The sequence below is a fragment of the Cuculus canorus genome, chromosome 6 (assembly GCF_017976375.1).
Source record: "Cuculus canorus isolate bCucCan1 chromosome 6, bCucCan1.pri, whole genome shotgun sequence".
In the NCBI taxonomy this organism is placed as follows: Eukaryota; Metazoa; Chordata; class Aves; order Cuculiformes; family Cuculidae; genus Cuculus; species Cuculus canorus.
Window position 1 is genome coordinate 37,633,756 of NC_071406.1, and position 21,626 is coordinate 37,655,381.

A 21,626-nucleotide genomic window follows, 5' to 3' on the forward strand; every position below is an offset into this window, starting at 1 on the left:
CAGACCGCATCTAGGCCAATCAGCTGCGCCTGAGGGGGCGTGGCCACCCCGCGCAGCATTGGCGGGGCGCCCGCCCCGTGCCCAATCAGCTGCGTCCGAAGGGGAGCGGTCACCCCCTCCACACTATTGGCAAGGCGCCGGCCTCGCGGCCAATCAGGGGAAAAAAAGGGGGCGTGGCCAACCCTCGCGCCGTTGGCGGGGCTCCCGCGCGACGGCCAATCAGGTGCGCAGGAAAGGGGGCGTGGCCACAACTCCTCGCGGCCAATCAGACGAAAAGAAGGGGCGTGGCCACCACTCGCGGCATTGGCGGGGCGCCAGCCTCGCGGCCAATCAGCTGCGGCCAAAGGGGCGTGGCCACCGCGCCCCGCGACCAATCAGTTGTGACTAAAGGGGCGTGACCACCGCGCCTCGCGGCCATTTAGTAGCTCTTGAGGAGGCGTGGCCACCACGGGGTTTTGGCGGGAATGGCGCGGCGTTCTCCAGCGCGCAGTAAAAACAGCTCCCAACATGCATAAATCATTGAAATAACACCCCCAAAATTGGGTTTTTTAGAATTTGTGTTGGGATAAGCAGCGGAAGGAGCAAAAAACATTCAGCTGCCTCACGTTCCCACCTCACAACACCCCTCAGCTGAATATGGGCATGCAGGAAAGGTCCTGTCTGCCCTCAGGCTGTGGAGTAAAGCAGAAAACACAGCCCTCAAAATGCTAAAAAAAACCACCTCAAAACCCTTTTTTATTTGGATAAACACTGGAAATAGTTGAAAACATTCACCGGCCTCACATTCTTATCTCAAAACTCCCCTCAGTGCCCTGAGGTGAACATGGGCAGAGAGCAAGGGTCTCCGTTCCGCCTCAGGCTTTGGGGTAACATAGAAAATACAACTCTCAGCATGCATAAATCATTCATAAATACATAAAATGTTCAAAAAAACCACCCCAAACCCCTGTTTGGAGATTTCTGTTGGGACAGGCACTGGAAATAGTTGAAAACATTCTCTACTTCGGAACTCCCCTCAGCACCCTGAGGCGAACATGGGCACAGAGGAAGGGGTCTCACTCTTCCCTCAGGCTTCGGAGTAACACGGACAACCACGAGGTGCATAGAAATGCTTTATTATTCAGTTTATTTGATCAATGTAATTAAAATAAGGCATTCTGGGTGAGCTGTAAACACAGAGGCCAGCCGTGCACCCCCGCAACGGGCAGGCAGGCAGGCACACAGCCACAACAGCAAAGGCTTTGGGTGCTGCTGGGCACAGGACACTTTTCAGGGGGAAATACACATCCCAGCTACAGTAACATTAACTTCTGTGCGTTTGTTAGGAGCGTGGCTGCTTTGGAGAAGAGATCTCATGCTGGAAAGCAAGGGTAGGATTCAATACAACAGGGTCAGGTCTGAAAGACTGAGCTACTCATGATGTTCCAGACACGATCTTGCCCTTCGCTATCACAGCTTCTGGAACCCAAAGAATACTCTGTCCCATCCAAAGATACTCAAATTGGAAGTTCATTAAATAGTAATAACAGCGTGCTCGTATGCAGGATATCTAACTCTCTTAAATAGTGTCACTTCCTTGAAGGAATACTATACAATGCATTTATTTTACTTACATAGCAATATCTGATTTAATGCCATATATTAATATAAAAAAAGGACTGTGAAGACTCTCCGAAGTAGCAGGCACCTGCCCTACTTGTCACTGACAATGTCTCTAGCAATCAGCTCTTTCATTATTTCGTTGGTACCACCATAGATGGGCTGGACACGGGCATCCACAAACGCCCTGAGGGCAAAAACACACAAAACAAGGAAAGATTAAAAATGACTCCTCAGAACGGACATACAATCGAAAGAAAAACAGATGGCAGGTTTTATCTCTGAAGATCCCTCTTCTCTAAGTATGTTATTCCCATTTTTGAGCGGGTTCACATTTTCAAAGAGGTTTCAACTACCTCCAGTATTTCACCTTTCCAAGGTCCTGTGCCAAATTTGGTTAGTACCTCTTCCCTGGTTTTGTTTGTTTACAATGTAAAGTCTCCACTATCCACTAATTAAACAAAAATAAAAGTCGATAAAACCTGGCTCAAATGAGTCTCTGCCCCCTTTCCCTCCTGTCACCTGAGCGTTAACTCAAGCAAAGCTCCCATCCACCCACCCCACACATCCTGCAGAACAGGGCGCCGGCATGAACTGCAAGACCCAGGTGCCTCCTTGTTGTGAAAAAACAGCTCCTGCAGAGCTAAACTGATTGTTATCGGGGTAATTTGCTCTAATGCCCTGGCCTGTCTGATCCTGTCCAGGACTGCCAACAGCGCTCAGTTCTCGAGGTGGGACTCAAACACCTTGGGAGGAAAAGAAAGTGCCAACTTGTTCCACATCCGCTGGCTACAGCCTTCTACTGCCACCAGCTCCATTCAGGCTGCAGGCAGCCAAACCATTCCTGCCCCTCTGCTGGAACCAGCCCCAGGGCACACACAAGACAATGTCAGTGTGCTTCTCCCTCTTACTTCTGCTTCATTAGACAGAGAGCAGCGTAGGAGCAAGGAAGCATTCCCTGGAAACACGGGGATAATAAAGCCCTGCACTGACAACTACTGCACCCCCAGATAAGCAGGGGATTGAGGACACCCTGCTCAGGGCTCGCTGTCTTCCGGTTTGGTAAGGCAGGGTGCAGAACACTCACAAATTGCACTCATTAAAAACATGCACAAAAAAAATATTATAAAGCAACATTTCTTACAGTTAATATATTTAGAATAAAAAAATCTAAACCTACTGAATTAAAAAAAAAAAAGTTTAAGTTGTCTGCTCATGACAACAGCACAGCAGGGTTGTTTGTGCTGTTTCCACTATCAAACCATCCCCTATTTTCTTTTTTTTTTTCAATAAAAACAGCACCAGAAACTCTACTTAGTGTGGCAAAAGACAGGTACACAGGAGGAAACATATCTTCACAGATAACACACAAGGAAATATAAGAGAACTCCATAAATGCCGTCTAAATTCATAAAGGAAACAAAGATTTGGGAATGGCAAATTCCTCTTTCCTCATATAAATCGCTCTGCTTTTTCACTTAAATAGGTGTAAAAAAGCTTAATGTAGCCAGTCACACTCAGGATTAGGCAACCTATTATTCAGTGGTGCTACACAAGCCTGCGGCTGACCAGTGTGTTTGATATCCTTCATAAACATACATTTAATTGCAGAAAAAAACCATACAAACCAGCTCCCCTCATTTTTATTTTTACGTTGTTTTTTTCAGTTAACATTTTCTTCCAGGAAGATGTTTCTGCTGGGAAAGCAACTTCTATTTTGTGAAAAGATCGACAGCAAATGCTCAACACCTTATGAATTATTTGGAGACTCCAAACAAAGCCCCGCTGCAGACAGCTGTACAGCAGGTTGCCTTTCAATAAACACAATGAGAACAGGAACACTGCATCGGTACTAACACAAAACAACCCGCAAGCAGACGTAAATGAAATGCCTCATTTGACTTTGCCACTAATCTTTCATCGTTCTAGCCCGAAATGTCGCACTTACTTTGCAATTGGATACTCCCACATGTACCCCCATCCTCCGTGCAGCTGCAAGCACTGAGTAGCTATGCTGTTCTGGAGGTCAGAACACCTGAAATGGCGAAGGAGAAGTTCGGTTTTAGAAGGGTGTTATGCTGTGAAACATCACTAGAGATACAGATGGGTTAGAAGACAAGAATACAATCAAATCTTTTACTTTTATATATAAAATACTTTCTATTCCAAGAGATGTTTTTCTTCCTTCATGACTGGTAAGAAACAAACACTGTTCAATTTAATGTATTAAATTGCTTTCCTTATGGAAGAGCTTTCGGAGCAGGAAAGCTTTCAAAACAGACAAGCTTATTTACCCTTCTCACAGGCCAAGAGATTTCTTTTGTAAAGCAGGCCGATACAAAAATTAACAGCATCACAGGCTCCTGCTACCAACACACCAGGATACTCTGAGTATAACAATCACCTGGGGATAATTTATTTTCCTCAAAAGATTTTACAGTTTTCAGTTCAAAAAAATACTATAATTTGTAAACAGGAATGCTCACTGTAAAATAAGCTTTTAACTGCGAAATGAGATTTTAACTACACTGGAAGTGCAAGCTGAAGTTAAAAGACATGAAATAAAACACTTTCTAAGCAAACAACTTCAGTGGCAACAGAAAATGATGATTCAAGTCAATTGTATCTCAAGGAGAAACGTAAGAGTTCCTTCCTCCAAATCACCTTCTCCTTTTCTCCAAACCACCCCATCCAGTTAAATCCTTAATTACACCAACTTTAAGCCTGCAGCAGTGAGTTACCATACCTGCCTTTCCTAAATATATTTTCAAATTAAAACAACCTGTCACCACAAAACAAAACCTACAGACCTTTCAGCGGATATCAGAAAAGAGTTGCACAAACTATGTTTCCTTCTGGAATCCTCAACATAAGAAGGATATGGAGCTGTTGGAAGGGGTCCAGAGGAGGCCATGGAGATGACCCGAGGGCTGGAGCACCTCCCATACAAGGACAGGCTGGGAGAGTTGAGGTTGTTCAGCCTGGAGAAGAGAAGGCTGCGGGGAGACCTTAGAGCAGTTACCAGTGCTGGAAGGGGCTCCAGGAAAGCTGGGGAGGGCAGGAACGGGACGAGGAGGAATGGCTTTAAATTGGAAGGGGGAAGATTTAGATTAGACATTAGGAAGAAATTCTTCACGATGAGAGTGGTTAGGTAGTGGCCCAGGTTGTGCAGAGCAGTGGTGGCTGCCCCATCCCTGGAGGGGTTCAAGGCCAGGTTGGATGGGGCTTGGAGTCCCTGATCCAGTGGGAGGTGTCCCTGCCCATGGCAGGGGGTGGAAGTGGATGGGCTTTGAGGTCCTTTCCGACCCAAACCATCCCATGATTCTATGCTTTAAAGCTCTTCAAAGCTCTAACTCAAGTCATTGACAGCAGAAAAGACTTGAAGCAAAATTACCTGGAGACTGTCTGAAACACTAGGGAATAAAGGAATTTCACATGTAAGCATTTTCCAGTCCATCTAAGATATAGTTTTTTGGAAAGGAGTCACAGGGACTGTATTAGGGAAAGGGGAAATCCATGAAAAACTGTCGCACAAACAGCTGGGGATGGTGGGGGAGTTTTACATGTTGAAGAAGCGAGTCTCCGTATCTAAGCTGGCACTAGCTCCTTCCTCCTCCCACAAACTGAATGCCTCTGCTTATGCTCCTGGCACTGCTAGGTAATCAGTGCCAGGAATGGCACTCAATCAAAACCCTCCCTTTCACCGTCAATATTCCCTCTGAATTCCCTCAGCATTCTCTGCTCATTTCCCCTACACTTTTTTTCAGAAGTCTAGAATCTGTGAACCTGTGCAGTGCCCATAAAATTATTTCTTTGTGTCCTGTGATTTTTCCTCCCATCTTTGTAAGCAAAATAAAACTACACAAATTCACATCACCATCTTCAATGCTCCTGCTCATCCAGCTTTCTCTGGCTGAACCCAAGTTAACAGATAACAACACCAAGTACGGAGCGAGGGAGGAGTGCTGGCCAAGAAAGGAAAGAACTGTTTAGTTTCAGCTACAGCAATAGCTGCAGCCAAATATATCTTCCCCAAACCAGAGAGCTTCAAGCACTGGCCGAGCCAAAGGGCTATTGCTAAGTAACATTAATGAAAAAGTATCATAGGAGACTCAAATAAACTTGTGCTTTTAAAATAAAAAAAACAAAACTAAACAAAGATGATCCGAGGGCTGGAGCACCTCCCGTACGAGGACAGGCTGAGAAGGTTGAGGTTGTTCAGCCTGGAGAAGAGAAGGCTCCGAGGAGACCTTAGAGCAGCTTCAAGTGCTGAAAGGGGATACAAGAAAGCTGTGGAGGGACTGTTCACAAAGGGTTGTGGTGATAGGACGAGGGGCAAAGGGGATAAACTGGAGAGGGGCAGAGTTAGACTGGACAGAAGGAGGAATTTCTTCACAATGAGGGTGGTGAGGCCCTGGAACAGGTTGCCCAGGGAAGCTGTGGGTGCCCCATCCCTGGAGGGGTTCAAGGCCAGGTTGGATGGCGCTTGGAGCCCCTGATCCAGTGGGAGGTGTCCTTGCCCATGGCAGGGGGTGAAACTGGATGATCTTCAAGGTCCCTTCCAACCCAAACTATTCTATGATCCTATACCAAAAAGACACTTAACAACAACTTGTTACACAAAATGTAAATGTTTGTCTCAATACCAACTAAGACTCGTTTTCACTTGAAGCTAAAGCCGAGTCCAGATCTTGCTGTTAGTAGAAGCCTGTTTCAAAAGCTTGCTGTTGTTTCAAAATTGATCTGTTTAACCAACACCCATCTTTAACATAACCAAGATTTTTGTTGACCACACAATTAACATTAAAACCAGTGGTCTCTACTGTAAGCTGATAATGTTGTTATTCATCAGACAATCATGTTATCTTTTCATTAGATCTGAACAGCTCAGTGTTTTTATCAGAGTCCTGTCGAGATCACGCAAGTAACACTTCCCAATCACTGTAACCACATACCAATACTTTGCCATGGAAGCTGTGGAGGAGTCCAGACGTTTATCCGCATGCAGCTGCAAGCAGTTGTCCATGAAAGCTCGGCCCACGCAAATCTGCGTTTTCATTTCTGCCAACTTGTGCTGCACAGTCTGATTTTGGCAGTGGACAGAGGAGGCAGAGGAAAGAAAGAGCAGATTAGTACAGCTTGTAAGTGATATTTGAAGCAGAAAAGAGAGCGTTTCCCAAAAGGAGGTCTCTTAGAAATCACCATTTCAAACACCTTTGGCTCTGTACCCCACAAGACAGCTTACCATCTGTACAATTATGTCTTTACCATTCTCATTAGAGAAAGTTACTGCCCTTTACTTCTTGAGATCAACTCAAAACGTGACCTTAAACAAAATCTGAAGAGTCTGAAAACAAATTCATAGAGGGCAGAGGTGGCGGCACTCGGTGCTCCGTCGCTCTCAGCTCCCTCTTGTGGGGAAATGTCCTTCCACTCTGCAGTGCCACTGATTTACCCAATTAATAACACGTCATCAATGACTGAATGCTTCTTCTATCCATTCAGTCCTTCAGCGTTTAAGTGACACGCAAAGAGACACAAACAAACCCAAAGGAAACTTCACACAAAAGATCAGAAGGTTTTTCCATACTGAGTTCTGTCATACTGGAAAATTCTTTCTAGATCAAAGATGTAAACACCATCACTATGGTTATGGAAAACCAGAGCAGGTGGGCATCTGACCACCTTCCGGTAATTCTGGAAGGGAGGGGGGAGAAACACCACCCAGGAACAAACATTTTTCTAATCTCACGTTTCCCTTGACAATAATGGACTGGTCTAATATTACAGAGAAAAACTTCAATTTCAAACGCTGTGCTAAATGGATTAACCAAGGCAGAGCTTTAATTAGAAAGGATTTTTGATTATATGCATATTCCAGACACTAACAACAAAAAGGAAGCTGAAAAAGTATGCAAGAACAGATAATTTTGACACAAATAAGGTAATTTATGAAGTTCAATGGCCACCTGGTGGCTGGCAGTGCGCTAGCCCCAAAAAGGAGATCACTGTGGAGGTTTCTGCAAAGTGAATTCCTACAGTTCAGAAGCATCCCTTACCTAAATTAAAAAAGGTAAAAATCTATGTCTTTTGTGTTAAAGCTGCACATCGCTCATACCAAATTCCTCCTGAAATTACAGATTTCTGAATATTAACTTTAAAAACAGATGAAGATAATAATTCCCTGAAAGATACCAGGCATACCAGCCTCTAAAGAGCACGATTCTGCTGCTATTCACAACTAAAGATTGGATTTTGACAAGTAAGTCTCAAGACATAGAAATGTATTAAAAAAAGGACAGCCAACATGGCTATAAACTGGAGAGGGGCAGATTTAGACTAGACATAAAGAGGAACTTCTTCACGATGAGAGTGGTGAGGCCCTGGAACAGGTTGCCCAGGGAGGTTGTGGCTGCCCCATCCCTGGAGGGGTTCAAGGCCAGGCTGGACGGGCCTTGGAGCCCCTGATCCAGTGGGAGGTGTCCCTGCCCATGGCAGGGGTGGAACTGGATGGGCTTTGAGGTCCTTTCCAACCCAAACTATTCTATGATCCAATGATCCCCTAACCCTTATAAGTTGCTCCTGTCCTACAAACCCATCACGCAGGAGCTCTGCCTGCTGCAGCACCACAGCTGATGCGGTTTTCAGGAAACCTGTGCCATCGCAACACTGTGGAAAGCAACATCTGCTTTATGGCTGCAACTGAAGAGCATGGGCACAACTGCCTCGAAACACCATTAACCGCCGCTGTCAGGAGCGAGGTGTGCTCGCCGAGAGCGACCCACCAGCTCTATACACAGCCACTGAAATACCCAGCAGGCTGCAGAATCTCATTACAACACCCATAAAGCCAATGCAAACACCTCTGGAGGCACTCGGGCAGCAAGGCAGCCCCCGCCAGCATCAGCCTCAAAGCTCCTCCTTCTGCAATACACTGTGTGCAGAGGAATGTGGGCCCAAGCTCATACCGAAACACACGCAGGTGTAACAGACCCCGTGACTCTGTGACCTCTGACAGCACAACACAAGCCTGAAAGGAACAAGGTCACTTTTCTTCATCAGCACAAGAAGCCAGTGCAGTTTCTGGCTGTACATTCCATTTCCACAAGCAGCGCTGCAGGGTGGTATCCCCACATAACACACAAACATCAAGGCTGCTGTGACGCTGGGCTTTTCCTTATTCTTGTTTCTCCAAAATGACTGATGGGCATGGAGGCAAACAGCAGCTGCCATCCAACAGAGCAACCCGTGCAAAGCACTCCCTGAAAACAGCCCAGTGATATTCACTTGCCCACAGTTTCACAGACACAGAGGTAAAGCGAACCCACGCACTGGAAGCTGTGAACGAGTCTCTCGGTTCAAACTTACCTGCAAGTGCGCAATGGTCTTCCCAAAAGCTTTTCTTTGCTTCACATAATTCCTTGTTTCTTCAAACATGAATTCACAACCAGCAAGGGCCATATCAGCAATGAGCAGTCTTTCCTTTTGAAACACAATTAGGGAACCCAGTTAAATTAGCCCGAGGTTTCTCCCTATCAGATGCTGGGACACAGCTGTGCAGTGCGGCTCACTGAGGGAGGGGGCAGAAGTCACACTCGATATCAAACCAGACACGGCATTACTGGAACTAACGAGTGCATCAAACACCTTGCTGCTTGGGAGTTTGCTTTCTAGTCTGCCGGAGTAATGTTGTATCACAACAATGACTCAAAAAATAGCTACAAATAACTACTGACTGAAAAACTCATGTAGAATTCTGTTTCAATTACTGGTTTTCACTGCACAGCTTAAACAACAGTAGTATTTAACAATTGCAACAGGACACCTCTAGAACAAACCAAAACCTACAAACAAACCTGGCTGTTTTTTCCTTCCTTTAATGGGCATAAACTGGAGAGGGGCAGATTTAGACCAGACATAAAGAGGAATTTCTTCACGATGAGGGTGGAGAGGCCCAGGCCCAGGTTGCCCAGAGCAGTGGTGGCTGCCCCATCCCTGGAGGGGTTCAAGGCCAGGTTGGATGGGGCTTGGAGCCCCTGATCCAGTGGGAGGTGTCCCTGTCCATGGCAGGAGTGGAACTGGATGGGCGTTGAGGTCCCTTCCAGCCCAAACTAGTCTATGATTGTATGATTCTTCGTAACATGTTGAGGAAAGAGAAACGAAGTACAGAATAATTACTTTGAGCCCTGGAATAACATGATGCATCATACTGAACCTGTTCATAAGTGCACCTATTTTGTTAAAGCAGCAAAGTATTTCTTTTCATCAGGTCTTGTATTTACTCATAGAACAAAACTAAACAAACACGATCCCTACCTGATGAGGCAAATACAAAGTGGTAGATTGGGCAAAACTCAGTCATGTTTTCAAAGACCACATTGTCTTTTTGTCCTCCCAAATAATTCCAAAACTGCAAAAGCTAAGTTTGTAAACTGGTACTTCCACTAGCAAGGTATTTTGGCAACTAAACCCTGTCCTTACTTTGCTCTGTGGACAAAGAATCTCTTCTATTTGCAGAAGAGCTAGAGCAGCAGCGCTCACTTGTTTCTTTACAGAGAACACAAAGTGCATCACAGACTTCCAAGCTATTCACTAAGCAAAGCGGTTCCAGGTTAAAAGCATACAAGAAAACTGTGGTGCGACCTTTTAAATACACTGTCCTACGTTCTTTTAAATACCCTCAGTGGATGGGCTGTTGATTAAGAGATCTGGCTGCAGCTGGTGGGATATCAACAGCTTTAACGGTGCCCACAGAATCACACGTTTAGCACCGGGAGCTGTGTACTCGAGTTAGAAAGCAGCAGCATCGACACACGTTGCCTACAGAGATCCTGATTCTGAGCCCACAGTAGCTTCCTCTGATACCTTATGCTCCAGACTAAGGCAAATCCTTGCAATGACAAAGATTGTCTCTGTCTCTTTCCTACAGACAGCAAACATTCACGTTCCACTTACCTGAGGGAGCTCTGCCATCAGATAATAGAAGCCTTTGTTCTCTTTCCCAAGCAAGGCACTGGCTGGCAACCGCACATCTTCAAAAAACAGCTCTGCTGTGTCCTAGGAGGATTTAAAATGCAACAGTTCATAGCCTGACATTCTCACCTCTTCATTCCTCTTCTTTTGCCCTATTTTTCTCTTGCTATTGTACACTTTAACTTGAAATTACAGAATTATTTAAGTTCGAAGGGTCCTCCAGAGGTCATTCAGTTTAGCTTCAGCTCAAAGCAGCCCCAGCGAAGCGAGAGGCTGAGGGCCCGGTCCAGTTATGCTTTCCCAAGCTTCACAGCCTCTATGGGCCCCTGTTCCAGCACATGATCACTTCAGGATGATTTTTTTTTCTTTAATACCTACTTAGAACCTTCCCTAATATAACTTGTGTCTCTTGCCACTCCCCCTTTCCCTGTGCTCCTCTAAGAGAAGCCTGGCTCCACCATCTCTACAGCCAACCATTCGGCATCTAAAGACACTGATAGGATCCTTCCAGGCTTCTTCAGAGAGAACAAATCCAGCTCCCTCAGTCTCTCCTTGCACATCACATGCTTCAGACCCCCCTGGGCAAACTCAGCAAACATACTCCACACATACATCATTTATGCTTTAAAGCCAAAGAACTAGAATAGCACCACGGTTCCAATTTATATGTATTTAACTAATGCCAGGCACTGAGTGGTTTTAGATGCCCTCCTCTCACGTGTTAGGGGTTGTAAGAACTCACTTGAGCTTTCAGGCCAATTTTGTGCAGCTTGCGTCCTTTGATGAAACCTTTCATTCCGTTCTCCACCAGAAAAAGGCTGATCCCATGAGCGGGAGATCGGGCCTCCCGGTTTGTAACCGCGACCACGATCACCACATCGCTCATCCAGCCATTAGTGATGAACACCTGCAATACACGCAACTCAGAATAAAGCAACGAGCTGAGTGGATGGAAGTTAGAAGATATCATTAAGCAGCAGAAAGAAAAACAGCATTGATATTTTCACAGCTGATCTGAAAGGCAAGGTTTAAGCGTCCAGAAGAATTTTAAGCTTTAAGCTTCCTGAATTAACCATTCTAGAACAAGGAAATAGTTTGAGAAGTAACGTGTGGGTCAGAAGCACAAAGTTAAAGAAAGCACAGATCTGTTTCTTTCTCCTGTCCTGAAGAAGGAATGTGGCATCAAATGTAGATACTAAACAAACACAGAGGTTCCCCCTTCTAGAAATTAAATCAGCAAGGTATAACATGCACAGCTATCAATGGCTCCCTGTCACAACTGCTTATTAAATTCTTGTAGACTAATGAACCTGCCAAAGTGATCCATCTGAACTCTAGCAAAAAAAAAGGGAGCAATCTGTCCTGCCTGGCTTCAACCGTGCAGCAGGAGACAGTATTCTTTGGAACACCTGCCCACATATATTTGCCTGCACACGTTCTCACCACTTGAAACTCTGCTAAGGCCAGAGGACTCTATCAGTACCAAGTGACCTGCAGGAGTACAAAAGCGGGGTGGGGGAGAAGAAAGAAGATTAAGACATTTCCTCACTTTAAAAACACCCCTGTTGAACCCACGCTTCCATTAGAACTCTATTTCTCCATTCCTGCTTTTTTGTTATGGCAACGAAAGAAGAGGTTAATGCCCTCAGCTTTGCAGCGGCTTGAAAACACACACAGCACATCTGACGCAGTTTGGTTTTGCCCTCCTAAAAGCAACCAGCAGGCTCCTAAAGTTTCCACAGCTTGCACTGCGCCAACACAAGTTTTTACGTAGGCCACAGGAGATTTCACAATGCTTGCACGTATATTTTGCTGTTCAGCCTGAGTAGTAAAAACCAGCCCTGATCCTGTTTATTCTACGCAGAACATTTTCCTCCTCATTTTCTTCTCGGTTTAAAGGAAAATAGGCCCTTAGGTAGGGTTATTTAAAAGCTACAAAGGGAACCTGCTCAAGGCCTTGCACAAATTGGGCTGTAAATGCCAGCAACAGAAACATCTTAATTCCTATTAAAAAAAGTAAACGGGGAAAAAGCCCCACAACTTAACCCACAAAGGCAGGAAAGCTAAAGGACTGACGAGAGGCACTAACAGTGGTGGAAATGCCTTCAGTTCCCCAGGAGCGGGACACCTGTCTGTGCGCTTACCTTACTCCCATTAAGAATCCAGTCACTTCCATCCTTTTTAGCGTACGTTCGTACTCCTTGCAGGTCACTAAAATGAGATTCAAAAGATCCTTCAAGAAACCATTCCAGAAGCTGCAATTTTTATTCTGTACTGGGTGGAACTCGAGATAAGGTAGATTTTACTCTGTCCAGAATAAATCCAAACACGCTCAGTGAACACGCATGCAAGAACAGCAAAACATGGAGAAATAGCTCCGAGTACCACACAGTGTGGAAAGGGATGATACATCCGTGCAATTGCACAAGAGCACAAGGCCCCGGGTTCCCATCTCTGCTTGTGGATGTGGTGTAACACAGGCACTGACACCCATGGGTCTGCATTCCTTATGCCAATACACCTTAGAGGACAAACACCGGGCAAAGCCCCACCCTTTAAGCTGATGAGGAGGCTCTGTAAAAAGCCCCTGGCAACATCTACCACTCGTAGAAGCATGACACCAACAGGTTTTACTTTTCCCCTGTCCCTCTCTGTTTGGAAACTGGTCAGATCAGCTGCGTCTACTTTAAACATGTGCTGTCTGCCCTTCAGCAGTGCTTGGCAAGGAGGGACATTTCTCTGCTTGAAAGGATTCAGAGGAATGAAAATATGGTGTTCTGTCCAACAACAAAGGCTAATAGCAAAGTCAAGCCCTGTTCATGAAGGTATGTAATCTTCTCTTGACAATGTTTAGTATTAAAAGTATGTTCACATGACAAGCAAACCAGTGACGTAAACTCAGACTATAAAAGAAAACACAAAGCACATTTTCCCACAGTGGGACAATAATGAAGTGGATTCTGAGGAAGCACCTTGACGTGACAAAGCTGTAATAAAGTAATCTGTAAGTACCAATCAGTTTTGAGGTGATATCTAATCTAAGATGCTGTCTAGTCACTAAGAGAACCACATAACCAGCAGGGCCAGGAATTCTTCCACTGAAAACATTAAAACGCACTGTTTTAACACTTCGCTCACCTGCCAGCGCCGGGTTCTGTCATGGCAATAGCTCCGATACACTTGCCCGCAACCATGTCAGGGATAAAGCGTTTGATTTGTTCTTCAGAACCATAGTTTGCGATGTAAGGCATAACTATATCTGAATGGAGGCTGAATCCTGGGCCAGTACAGTTAACATACATCCTTGGAAAGGGGGAGAAAAGGAAAGAGTCCAAACTGAAGTACTGCAAAGATTAAAACACTGAACTCCACACAGGTACCATCAACTCAGCAATGCAGAAAGCCCCTCCACACAGAAGCCTCGGACATAATCCAAGCTTGTTGCACTTGTGCTGTTATTTATAGAACGTACTTTCTTTAGCAAAATGAGTAACCTGCCAGATCAACTAAAATTCCTCCCCCAGCCACAAAGTCCTAACAGTGCGGCACAAGGACATTTGTTACTTGAACAATCATCTGAATACTTAAAACAGGAGGGATTTACAGTAATTTACACACACCTAAACTATAATTTCCATGAGAAAGGTAACACCACTTCCTGTGAGCAAACATATTCCACCATGAGGACATACAGTAATTTACACACACCTAAACTATAATTTCCATGAGAAAGGTAACACCACTTCCTGTGAGCAAACATATTCCACCATGAGGACATTGTGAGGAAAAACATAAGCTAGCATCACCGAAATTCCTCCTGAAGTGCCGAGTACTTACTGCTCCTCCCAGACCACAGCGGAAGAGAGGATATCAGCTCCGATGCCTCCATGCTTTTCAGCGATGGCAACACCCAGCAACCCCTGCTGTCCAGCCTTTGCCCAGAGCTCCCTGCTCACCTGGCCGTCCTTCTCCCATCTGCAACGTGAACACAAGAACACATTAAACCCCCACGTGCTGCTGTTTATTTGCAATGTCTGCTGTTTCACACTAGAATGTCTGCAGCAAGGTTTTACTGTACAGGAGGAGACTTTTTGTCTCCATACACACAAAGCATGGGGCACACAGACAACTATCTCCCAGCCAAGCAGCAGTGCCTTAACAATGGCTTTTCTATTCAAGCCCATAGACGCTACTGGCATTACAGGGGCATCAATTGTACAACAAGTTTAAACTCCTGCTTCCAACACACAACCTGACATCTCTTTAAGCCTCGTTACGTAAGGCGGTGCTGCCTACTGGCCTGAGTACCAGAGAGGAATTTAGGAGATTTAGCCACAGCCATCTGGATAATTACAAGCAGGTCTCTATCCTCCTGACATTCCACCATCCTCATGTACAAAATGGGTCTAACACACCCGGACCTTTTGTGAAAGACTTCAGCTCTACAAATGAGAGATGCTTTATGAGAACCAAGTGTTGATACATCAGTAACTTCATATTTACATCAGTCTCTGTGCACTTATCCTACACATTTAAGGTCATTTCCAGAGCTTTCCCTCCTACGCTAGAAATCCTAAATCTCTCTCGTGATCACCTTTGCTTTTTTCCCCCTACTTTCACTGCCATTCCTGCCTCTACTTTGCCTGACACCAAAGCTTTGCCTCCTCACAACAATCCATAGCTGTATCTACTGATGCCACATATGTCTCTTCACAGCAGCCTGGCCGATTCACACACTGGGTCTGATCCCGCCTTGTTTACTGGGAGCAGAATGGTTCATAGGTTGCTGAAGTGATGCAAGAGCACAAGTCCAACTTGTTTCAGCCTCGAGAAAATCGGTGTGTCAGCAAGCTAGCAAACAGGATCCTCAGCAACCTCGAGCCGAGCCAGTACCTGTCCTAGGAGTTGTTCTAAAAACAGACGAAGCAAAACACCTCTTTCCATAGACAGAACACGATTATAAGGTGGAGCAGCGTGCGACTTCGAGGTCACAGTGCAAGGATGAAAGAAACAGTTGCCTACAAGCCAGTTCCCATAGCCTCTTGCTGTTCCTTTCTGTTCCAGAGCCAAAACACCCCACCTGCTCAGCTGTTTGTGTGTACACACCTTGAGCTGCAGCAGGTAACTCACCTAGCAGCAATACAAGAATGAGTCCTTCACCACCCCCAGTGTGCTTGCAGCAATACTTTTCAAGTTAAAATTGGTTAAGACTCTATTGCAGCTTAACACTGTGCATTTAAAAGCATGTTTTATGTTAATTTCTTTTCTTTCCCAACTACAACGTGATTGGCTGTAGCTAAAATAAGGGCAAAATCAGCTCTAGCTTAACTTAGTCTGACATTTCTGTGAATTTTTACTACGTCATCTTTTTCCACATGATTTTCACAGGCACGTTTCAATTGAGTAAATTTGAAACAGTATGCTTGTAAACGAAAACAGGCACCTTGTTTATGCTGTCATATTAAGAGTAACACACAAAATGTATTTTAGGGGAAAAATGTGCATTATTTGGCCAACCAGAATGTCAAAGAGGCATCTTACTCTGCGTGAAAAGGCAGCACTTCTTCCTGAAAGAACTTCCTGGCACTCTCCCTGAAGATATCGTGATCTGACGTGAAGATCCTCCGAGTGCCGATATCAATCAAACTTTTAGCAGAAGACGGTTCAGGGCGCTTGTTGCTATGCTGCTCGACTTGCAGAGGGCTGGAAGAAAGAGCATCTGTTAGGACATAGGCACCTCTGTTTCCATCACCCTTTTAAAAGGAGGGAAACGCCCGTGTTGTTAAACACGGTTTGCATCCTGGGTCAGCACATGCTTGGGTCCAAAGGCCACCCACCATCAATACAAAGACCTAACACACACTGTACGTCACTGGGCTGAGAAAAGGAAGGAAAGCAAGGCTGGTTTGTCCTTAACGCTTCAAATAAATTAAAAACAGTAACACACAGGTAAAAGCATAGTTTCTGTTCATCGGCAATGCTAAAAATCATCACTGCCTTCTCCTCGGGCCACACAACCTCCAAACTGCAATTCAGCTCAATTGAAACTGAGGAGGTAACTTTTTGAACCAGTACATTTCATTCTGGGTTTTCTTCATTCTGTACTTGCCCCCAGAACTGCAAATCCACAGCACTGAAAATTTACACATTCGAAATAAAAGCAAGTACAACCTGGATCTACCCGTTCTGAGGGACACATTGTGCTCTGCATCATCACCATAGATCTGCAAAGTTCATAGAATCATGGAATGGTTTGAGTTGGACAGGACCTCAAAGCCCACCCAGTTCCACCCCCTGCCATGGGCAGGGACACCACCCACTGGATCAGGAGCTCCAAGCCCCATCCAGCCTGGTCTTGAACCCCTCCAGGGATGGGGCAGCCACCATTGCTCTGCACAACCTGGGCCAGGGCCTCCCCACTCTCAGCATGAATAATTTCCTCCTAATGTCTAATTTAAATCTTGCCCCTTCCAATTGAAAGCCATTCTGCTCGTCCCTGACCAAGAGCCCCTCCCCAGCTTTCCTGGAGCCCCTTTCAGCACTGGAAGCTGCTCCAAAGTCTAGCCTCGAGAAGAATACTTTCCCCTTTCTTCTCACTTTCAGTATTTTTGTAGTACAGGAAGGCAAATCCTTCCAAAACTCTGATTAAAACTTACGTAAAAATAAAATGCATCTTTAACAAAAGATACAAACTGGAACAGTGGCAAATGTCAGCAGTTGGAACCACAAAAGGGAAGTGTAATTACAAAATAACAGGGAAAGGCTTAAGGCTTTTGTAGGGGTTTAGAATGTCAAGGACATTTCAGAGCTGAACGGAGAATTCACTTCTCATATTTGCACACTGGGTTCCTTGGCTTTTATTTTCCTGCCACAAAACATCAGACGATATAAATCCAGAGCTGAGCTAAATTAAATGGAAACAGCAAATGCCATTTCTGCTGTTCCGTATGTCTCTCCTCAGCACCAGTTTCATTCTGTACCCATTTGTTCATTCTCTACTTGCCCCCAAAACTGGAAATCCATGGCACTGAAAATTTACACATTCAAAATAGAACATGCGTCTGTCCGCTCAGAAGGGCTCAGTAATGCTACGCAGTCCCACCGAGCTTGGCCGACCCTATGTTAGGGACAGGAAGGTCGTTACGTCCTGTCACATGAGGTTACTCACACTCCCCCTGGCGCAGAGGACTGAATGTCTCCAAAACACGGGAATGTCCCCTTACTTCCCAGCATATTTGGCAGAAAGGCGCAACTACAACATGTTTGCTTAGTATTTCGCACTGGCGAGCACAGGTTTCCCATGCCAGGCTCACGGAGACTCTCCCAAAAGCTCCACCTTATTTTTTAAGATGATATTCAAGACTTTGCCTGTATTGCTCCCCCATTCCAAAACCTCACCACCCCGCCTGCATCACCCTCCCACGACCTTGACCCCCTCCCAAGACCTTCACCCCCGCCTGCATAGCCCCAACTTCCCCAAGGCCTCCATGCTCCCCAAGACTTCAACGCCCCCTCCAAAACCTGACCTTCCCACCCCCCCATACCACCCCCTCCCCAAGACTTCGCCCCTCCTTCCCAAGACCTGAACCCCCTCCTGCATCTCCACCCTCACCTGCATTGCCCCCTCCTCAAGACCACGATGCCCCCCAAGACCTCAATGCCCCCTCCTGCATCTCCACCCTTGCCTGCATCACCCCCCCAAGACCTTGACACGCTCCCCAAGACCTCAGCCCCCCATGACCTCATCTCCTCAGGACTTCACCCCACCTCCTGCATTGCTCCCCCCTCCCCAAGACCTCGATGCTTCCCAACACCTCACACCCACACGCCAAGACATCTCTGCCTCCTTCAAGACCTTGGTGTCCCCCCCAAGACTTTGACTCCCCCCCCAAGACCTCCTTCCCCCTTCCAACACCTGGAACCCTCCCTCCAACACCTCGACATCCCTCACCAAGGCCTCGACCTCCCCCCCAAGACCTCAACCGCCCCCCCTTTCAAGACCTTCCCCCCTTCCAAAAACTCGACCGTCGCAAGACACTGCTCCCCCCGCTCCAAGACCTCTCTCCCCCTCTCCAAGACCTCACTCCCCCCCAGCACTTCGACACCCCTCCAACACCTCGATCCCCCCCTCGGCCCCCCACAAGACCTCGACTCCCCCTCCTCCAAGACCTCGAGCCCCTCCTCCTGCATCTCCACCCTCACCTGGCCTCGGCCGAGAGCCCCCTGGCCGCCCCCCGCAGCAGCGCCCGCAGCCGCAGCAGCCTGTTCGCCATCCCCGCTCGCGATGCCGTTCCGGGGCACCGAGGGGAGCGGCCCCGGCCCGCAGCACCTCCAGCACCGCCCACAGCCCGGGGCAGCCTCGCCCCTTTCCGCTGGGAGCTTCCTGTGTCGTTGCCGACGGTTGTTACAGGAGCTGAATGTAATTGAGGAACTCCTCATCGTTGCAGATACCCCAAAGCCTTTGATTACTATTGAAAATCTTCCACCAGCCGAGATTGTACCCGACAATCATGGAATCACAGAATGGTTTGGGTTGGAAGGGACCTTAAAGCCCATCCAGTTCCATGGGCAGGGACACCTCCCACTGGATCAGGGGCTCCAAGCCCCATCCAACCTGGCCTTGAACCCCTCCAGGGATGGGGCAGCCACCACTGCTCTGGGCACCCTGGGCCAGGGGCTCCCCATCGTGAAGAATTTCTTCCTAATCTCTAATCTAAATCTTCCCTCTTCCAATTTAAAGCTGTTCCCCCTCATCCTTTCACCACACGCCCCTGTAAAAAGTGCTCCCCAGCTTTCCTGGAGCCCCTTTCAGCACTGGAAGCTGCTCTAAGGTCTCCCCTCGGCCTTCTCCAGGCTGAACAACCTTAACTCTCTCAGCCTGTCCTCATGGCAGAGGTGCTTCAGCCCTCAGATCGTCTCCGTGGCCTCCTCTGGAGTCACTCCAACAGCTCCATGTCTTTCCTGTGCTGAGGGCTCCAGAACTGAGTGCAGGGCTCCAGGTGGGGTCTCACCAGAGCGGAGCAGAGGGGCATCTTTCTGTCATTCAGTGGCAGCTTCTCAGCTCTGTCAGCATTGCTCCTTTCCTCACCCTTTGAGGCAAACTTGCCCCATCCCTGGAGGGGTTCAAGGCCAGGTTGGATGGGGTTTGGAGCCCCTGATCCAGTGGGAGGTGTCCCTGCCCATGGCAGGGGTGGAACTGGATGGGCTTATGAGGTCCCTTCCAACCCAAACCATTCCATGATTCAAAGCAAAGCAGATCAACAAGGTACTTTCCAAAACATTGTCATTTTAAGATGAATAATTTACAGGGACATGAGTTGCATGTAATCTGTTGAGAGAATTTCCACGCTGTGGGTGTTTCTGTGTATCGATCCGTAGTCTAAACCTCTTGTAATGTTTTTGAATACGTAATTTTATTATCTTTCTTTTGATCAGTCCCATTTCCTACACCCAAAGCCAGAAGATGGCAGTGCAGGAATTGCTATTCCTGTAGATGGGCCAGCCTGGAGGTAGTCCTGTCTCTCACAGGGTCAATATACTTTCAGTGTGACACAGGGCAACTGTCTGTCTGTCCGTCCTTACAGCCAGAAGCACCCACCTTACAAAGGCAGTTGCAGCCTGAAAACTTGTATTATTTTTTCATTTTGGAGTCTGATTTCATATTGTATCAGAGCTGGCAGGAGGGAACCTTGCTGTGGCAGCAGATAGGAAAGAAGTAAAACAGAGTGTGGTGGGAATTACTGAATCTGAGTGCCCAGGGTAAGATTTGGGCAGGCCTGTGAGATCCTGTCAGGCAGATCCTCTTAGGGAGAGCCCTCACCTCCAGGGTGAGCCCAGCACCGTGGTCTCTGGTCTGGTAGCAGGCAGGAGGCTGACAGGGGGATCCGCATTCTCAAGGGTGCCCTGGTCACCCAGTTGACAGCTTCGTTGCAGCAAGGAGATCTGGCAGGACATATCCCATCACCCGCGCACAGGGTAAAGTGATAAGGGAGCCGAGAGATGGCAGATCCTGCCCTAAGCCGCAGAAAAGCAAACTTTATCCAGGTATCAATTATCAGTTCCTGGGATCAGGAAATGCCTCAAACAGACAGTGGAAAACGCATGGATGTTTTTCATAGCAGATGTTTGGGGAAGAAGGGTGGTTGTAAAAACCTGGATGTCATAGAATCATAGAATCATAGAATCACTAGGTTGGAGAAGACCTCTTAGATCATTGAGTCCAGCTGTTCCTATCTGCCACTAAACCATGTCAAGAACAATGGGGTTTTTTTTGTTGCATATGCTTGCAGAAAATAGAGTAGAAACAGGTACTGCCGCAGAGCAAAGTGTGCAAATGTGTTGTTAACCTCCTTCTAGATGCTGTTTCCAGTTTGGGATTGTGCTGTTTGTACAGCAGCCTAATGGGTTTCTCTCCTTTACAGAGACCCAGCACAGCCAGGGCTAAGTGACAGCGCTGTGCCCCCTTCTAGCGCTTGTTCCTGCACCTCCATTCCTCACGTGGGCACAGCCACAAGGTAAGTCTTTAATTCTTATTTTCCCCCTTTTCACAGTGATGCCTTCTCTTTTTTATGGTCATTTCCCATACCAGTAAACGTCTTGTCCATCCTTCCTCACCTCTGGTCCAGATGGCTCGGGAGAGGGGTACGGTTTGCTGTATGATTTTGGGTGTAAAATCTCCTGAATGAGTAGCTCTCCTGCTCTCTTATTGTGTGGTTAGTGGTAGACTATTCCCTTTGAGACTCCAGACTGCTGGAGATCTCTGTGTCACACTGGTAAACACAGTCACACCCAGCACTAGCAATATCCACCTCCCTCCTATTAGAAGCAGTTAGTCAGCCTGTTCCTGTACAGTGTGTTAGTGCCCTGACCTGGGGACTCTTGTGACATCTGAGCTTCATTACAGATTGGGGTGGTTGAACTCTCTTTTATCACTCACCCGTTTATGTTCTTCTTTTCATGATTCCCAATGTTAATATGTCACTGCTACAGCTGCAAAGGACCTGTCTTCTCTTCAGTGCCTGCTTTGTTGGGAACAATGTCTAATCTTTTCATTG

The 21,626-nt window shown here is 46.7% G+C and overlaps 1 protein-coding gene across 1 annotated transcript; it reads right to left on the reverse strand.

Moving 5' to 3' along the window:
* Positions 1-1,099: 1,099 nt before the first annotated feature.
* On the reverse strand, positions 1,100-18,933 carry ACADL (acyl-CoA dehydrogenase long chain). The gene is made up of 11 exons (XM_054070118.1): positions 18,775-18,933; positions 16,114-16,275; positions 14,410-14,547; positions 13,711-13,875; positions 12,717-12,783; positions 11,315-11,479; positions 10,555-10,656; positions 8,968-9,081; positions 6,555-6,682; positions 3,548-3,634; positions 1,100-1,786 (listed from the first exon to the last, which is right to left on the reverse strand). The coding sequence occupies exons 1-11, from the start codon at positions 18,843-18,845 to the stop codon at positions 1,693-1,695; spliced, it is 1,293 nt and encodes a 430-aa protein (XP_053926093.1). The 5' UTR covers positions 18,846-18,933; the 3' UTR covers positions 1,100-1,692.
* Between the last annotated feature and the right edge of the window lie 2,693 nt (positions 18,934-21,626).

What these genes read in the sequence shown, in the direction of transcription:
- ACADL (XM_054070118.1), bottom strand. Translation starts at nt 18,845, where the DNA reads ATGGCGAACAGGCTGCTGCGGCTGCGGGCGCTGCTGCGGGGGGCGGCC. An exon ending in AAATTGGCCTGAAAGCTCAA is followed by an intron (nt 10,657 to 11,314) that starts GTGAGTTCTTAC and finishes AAATCCTCCTAG; the next exon opens with GACACAGCAGAGCTGTTTTT. An exon ending in AGACCATTGCGCACTTGCAG is followed by an intron (nt 6,683 to 8,967) that starts GTAAGTTTGAAC and finishes TGCCAAAATCAG; the next exon opens with ACTGTGCAGCACAAGTTGGC.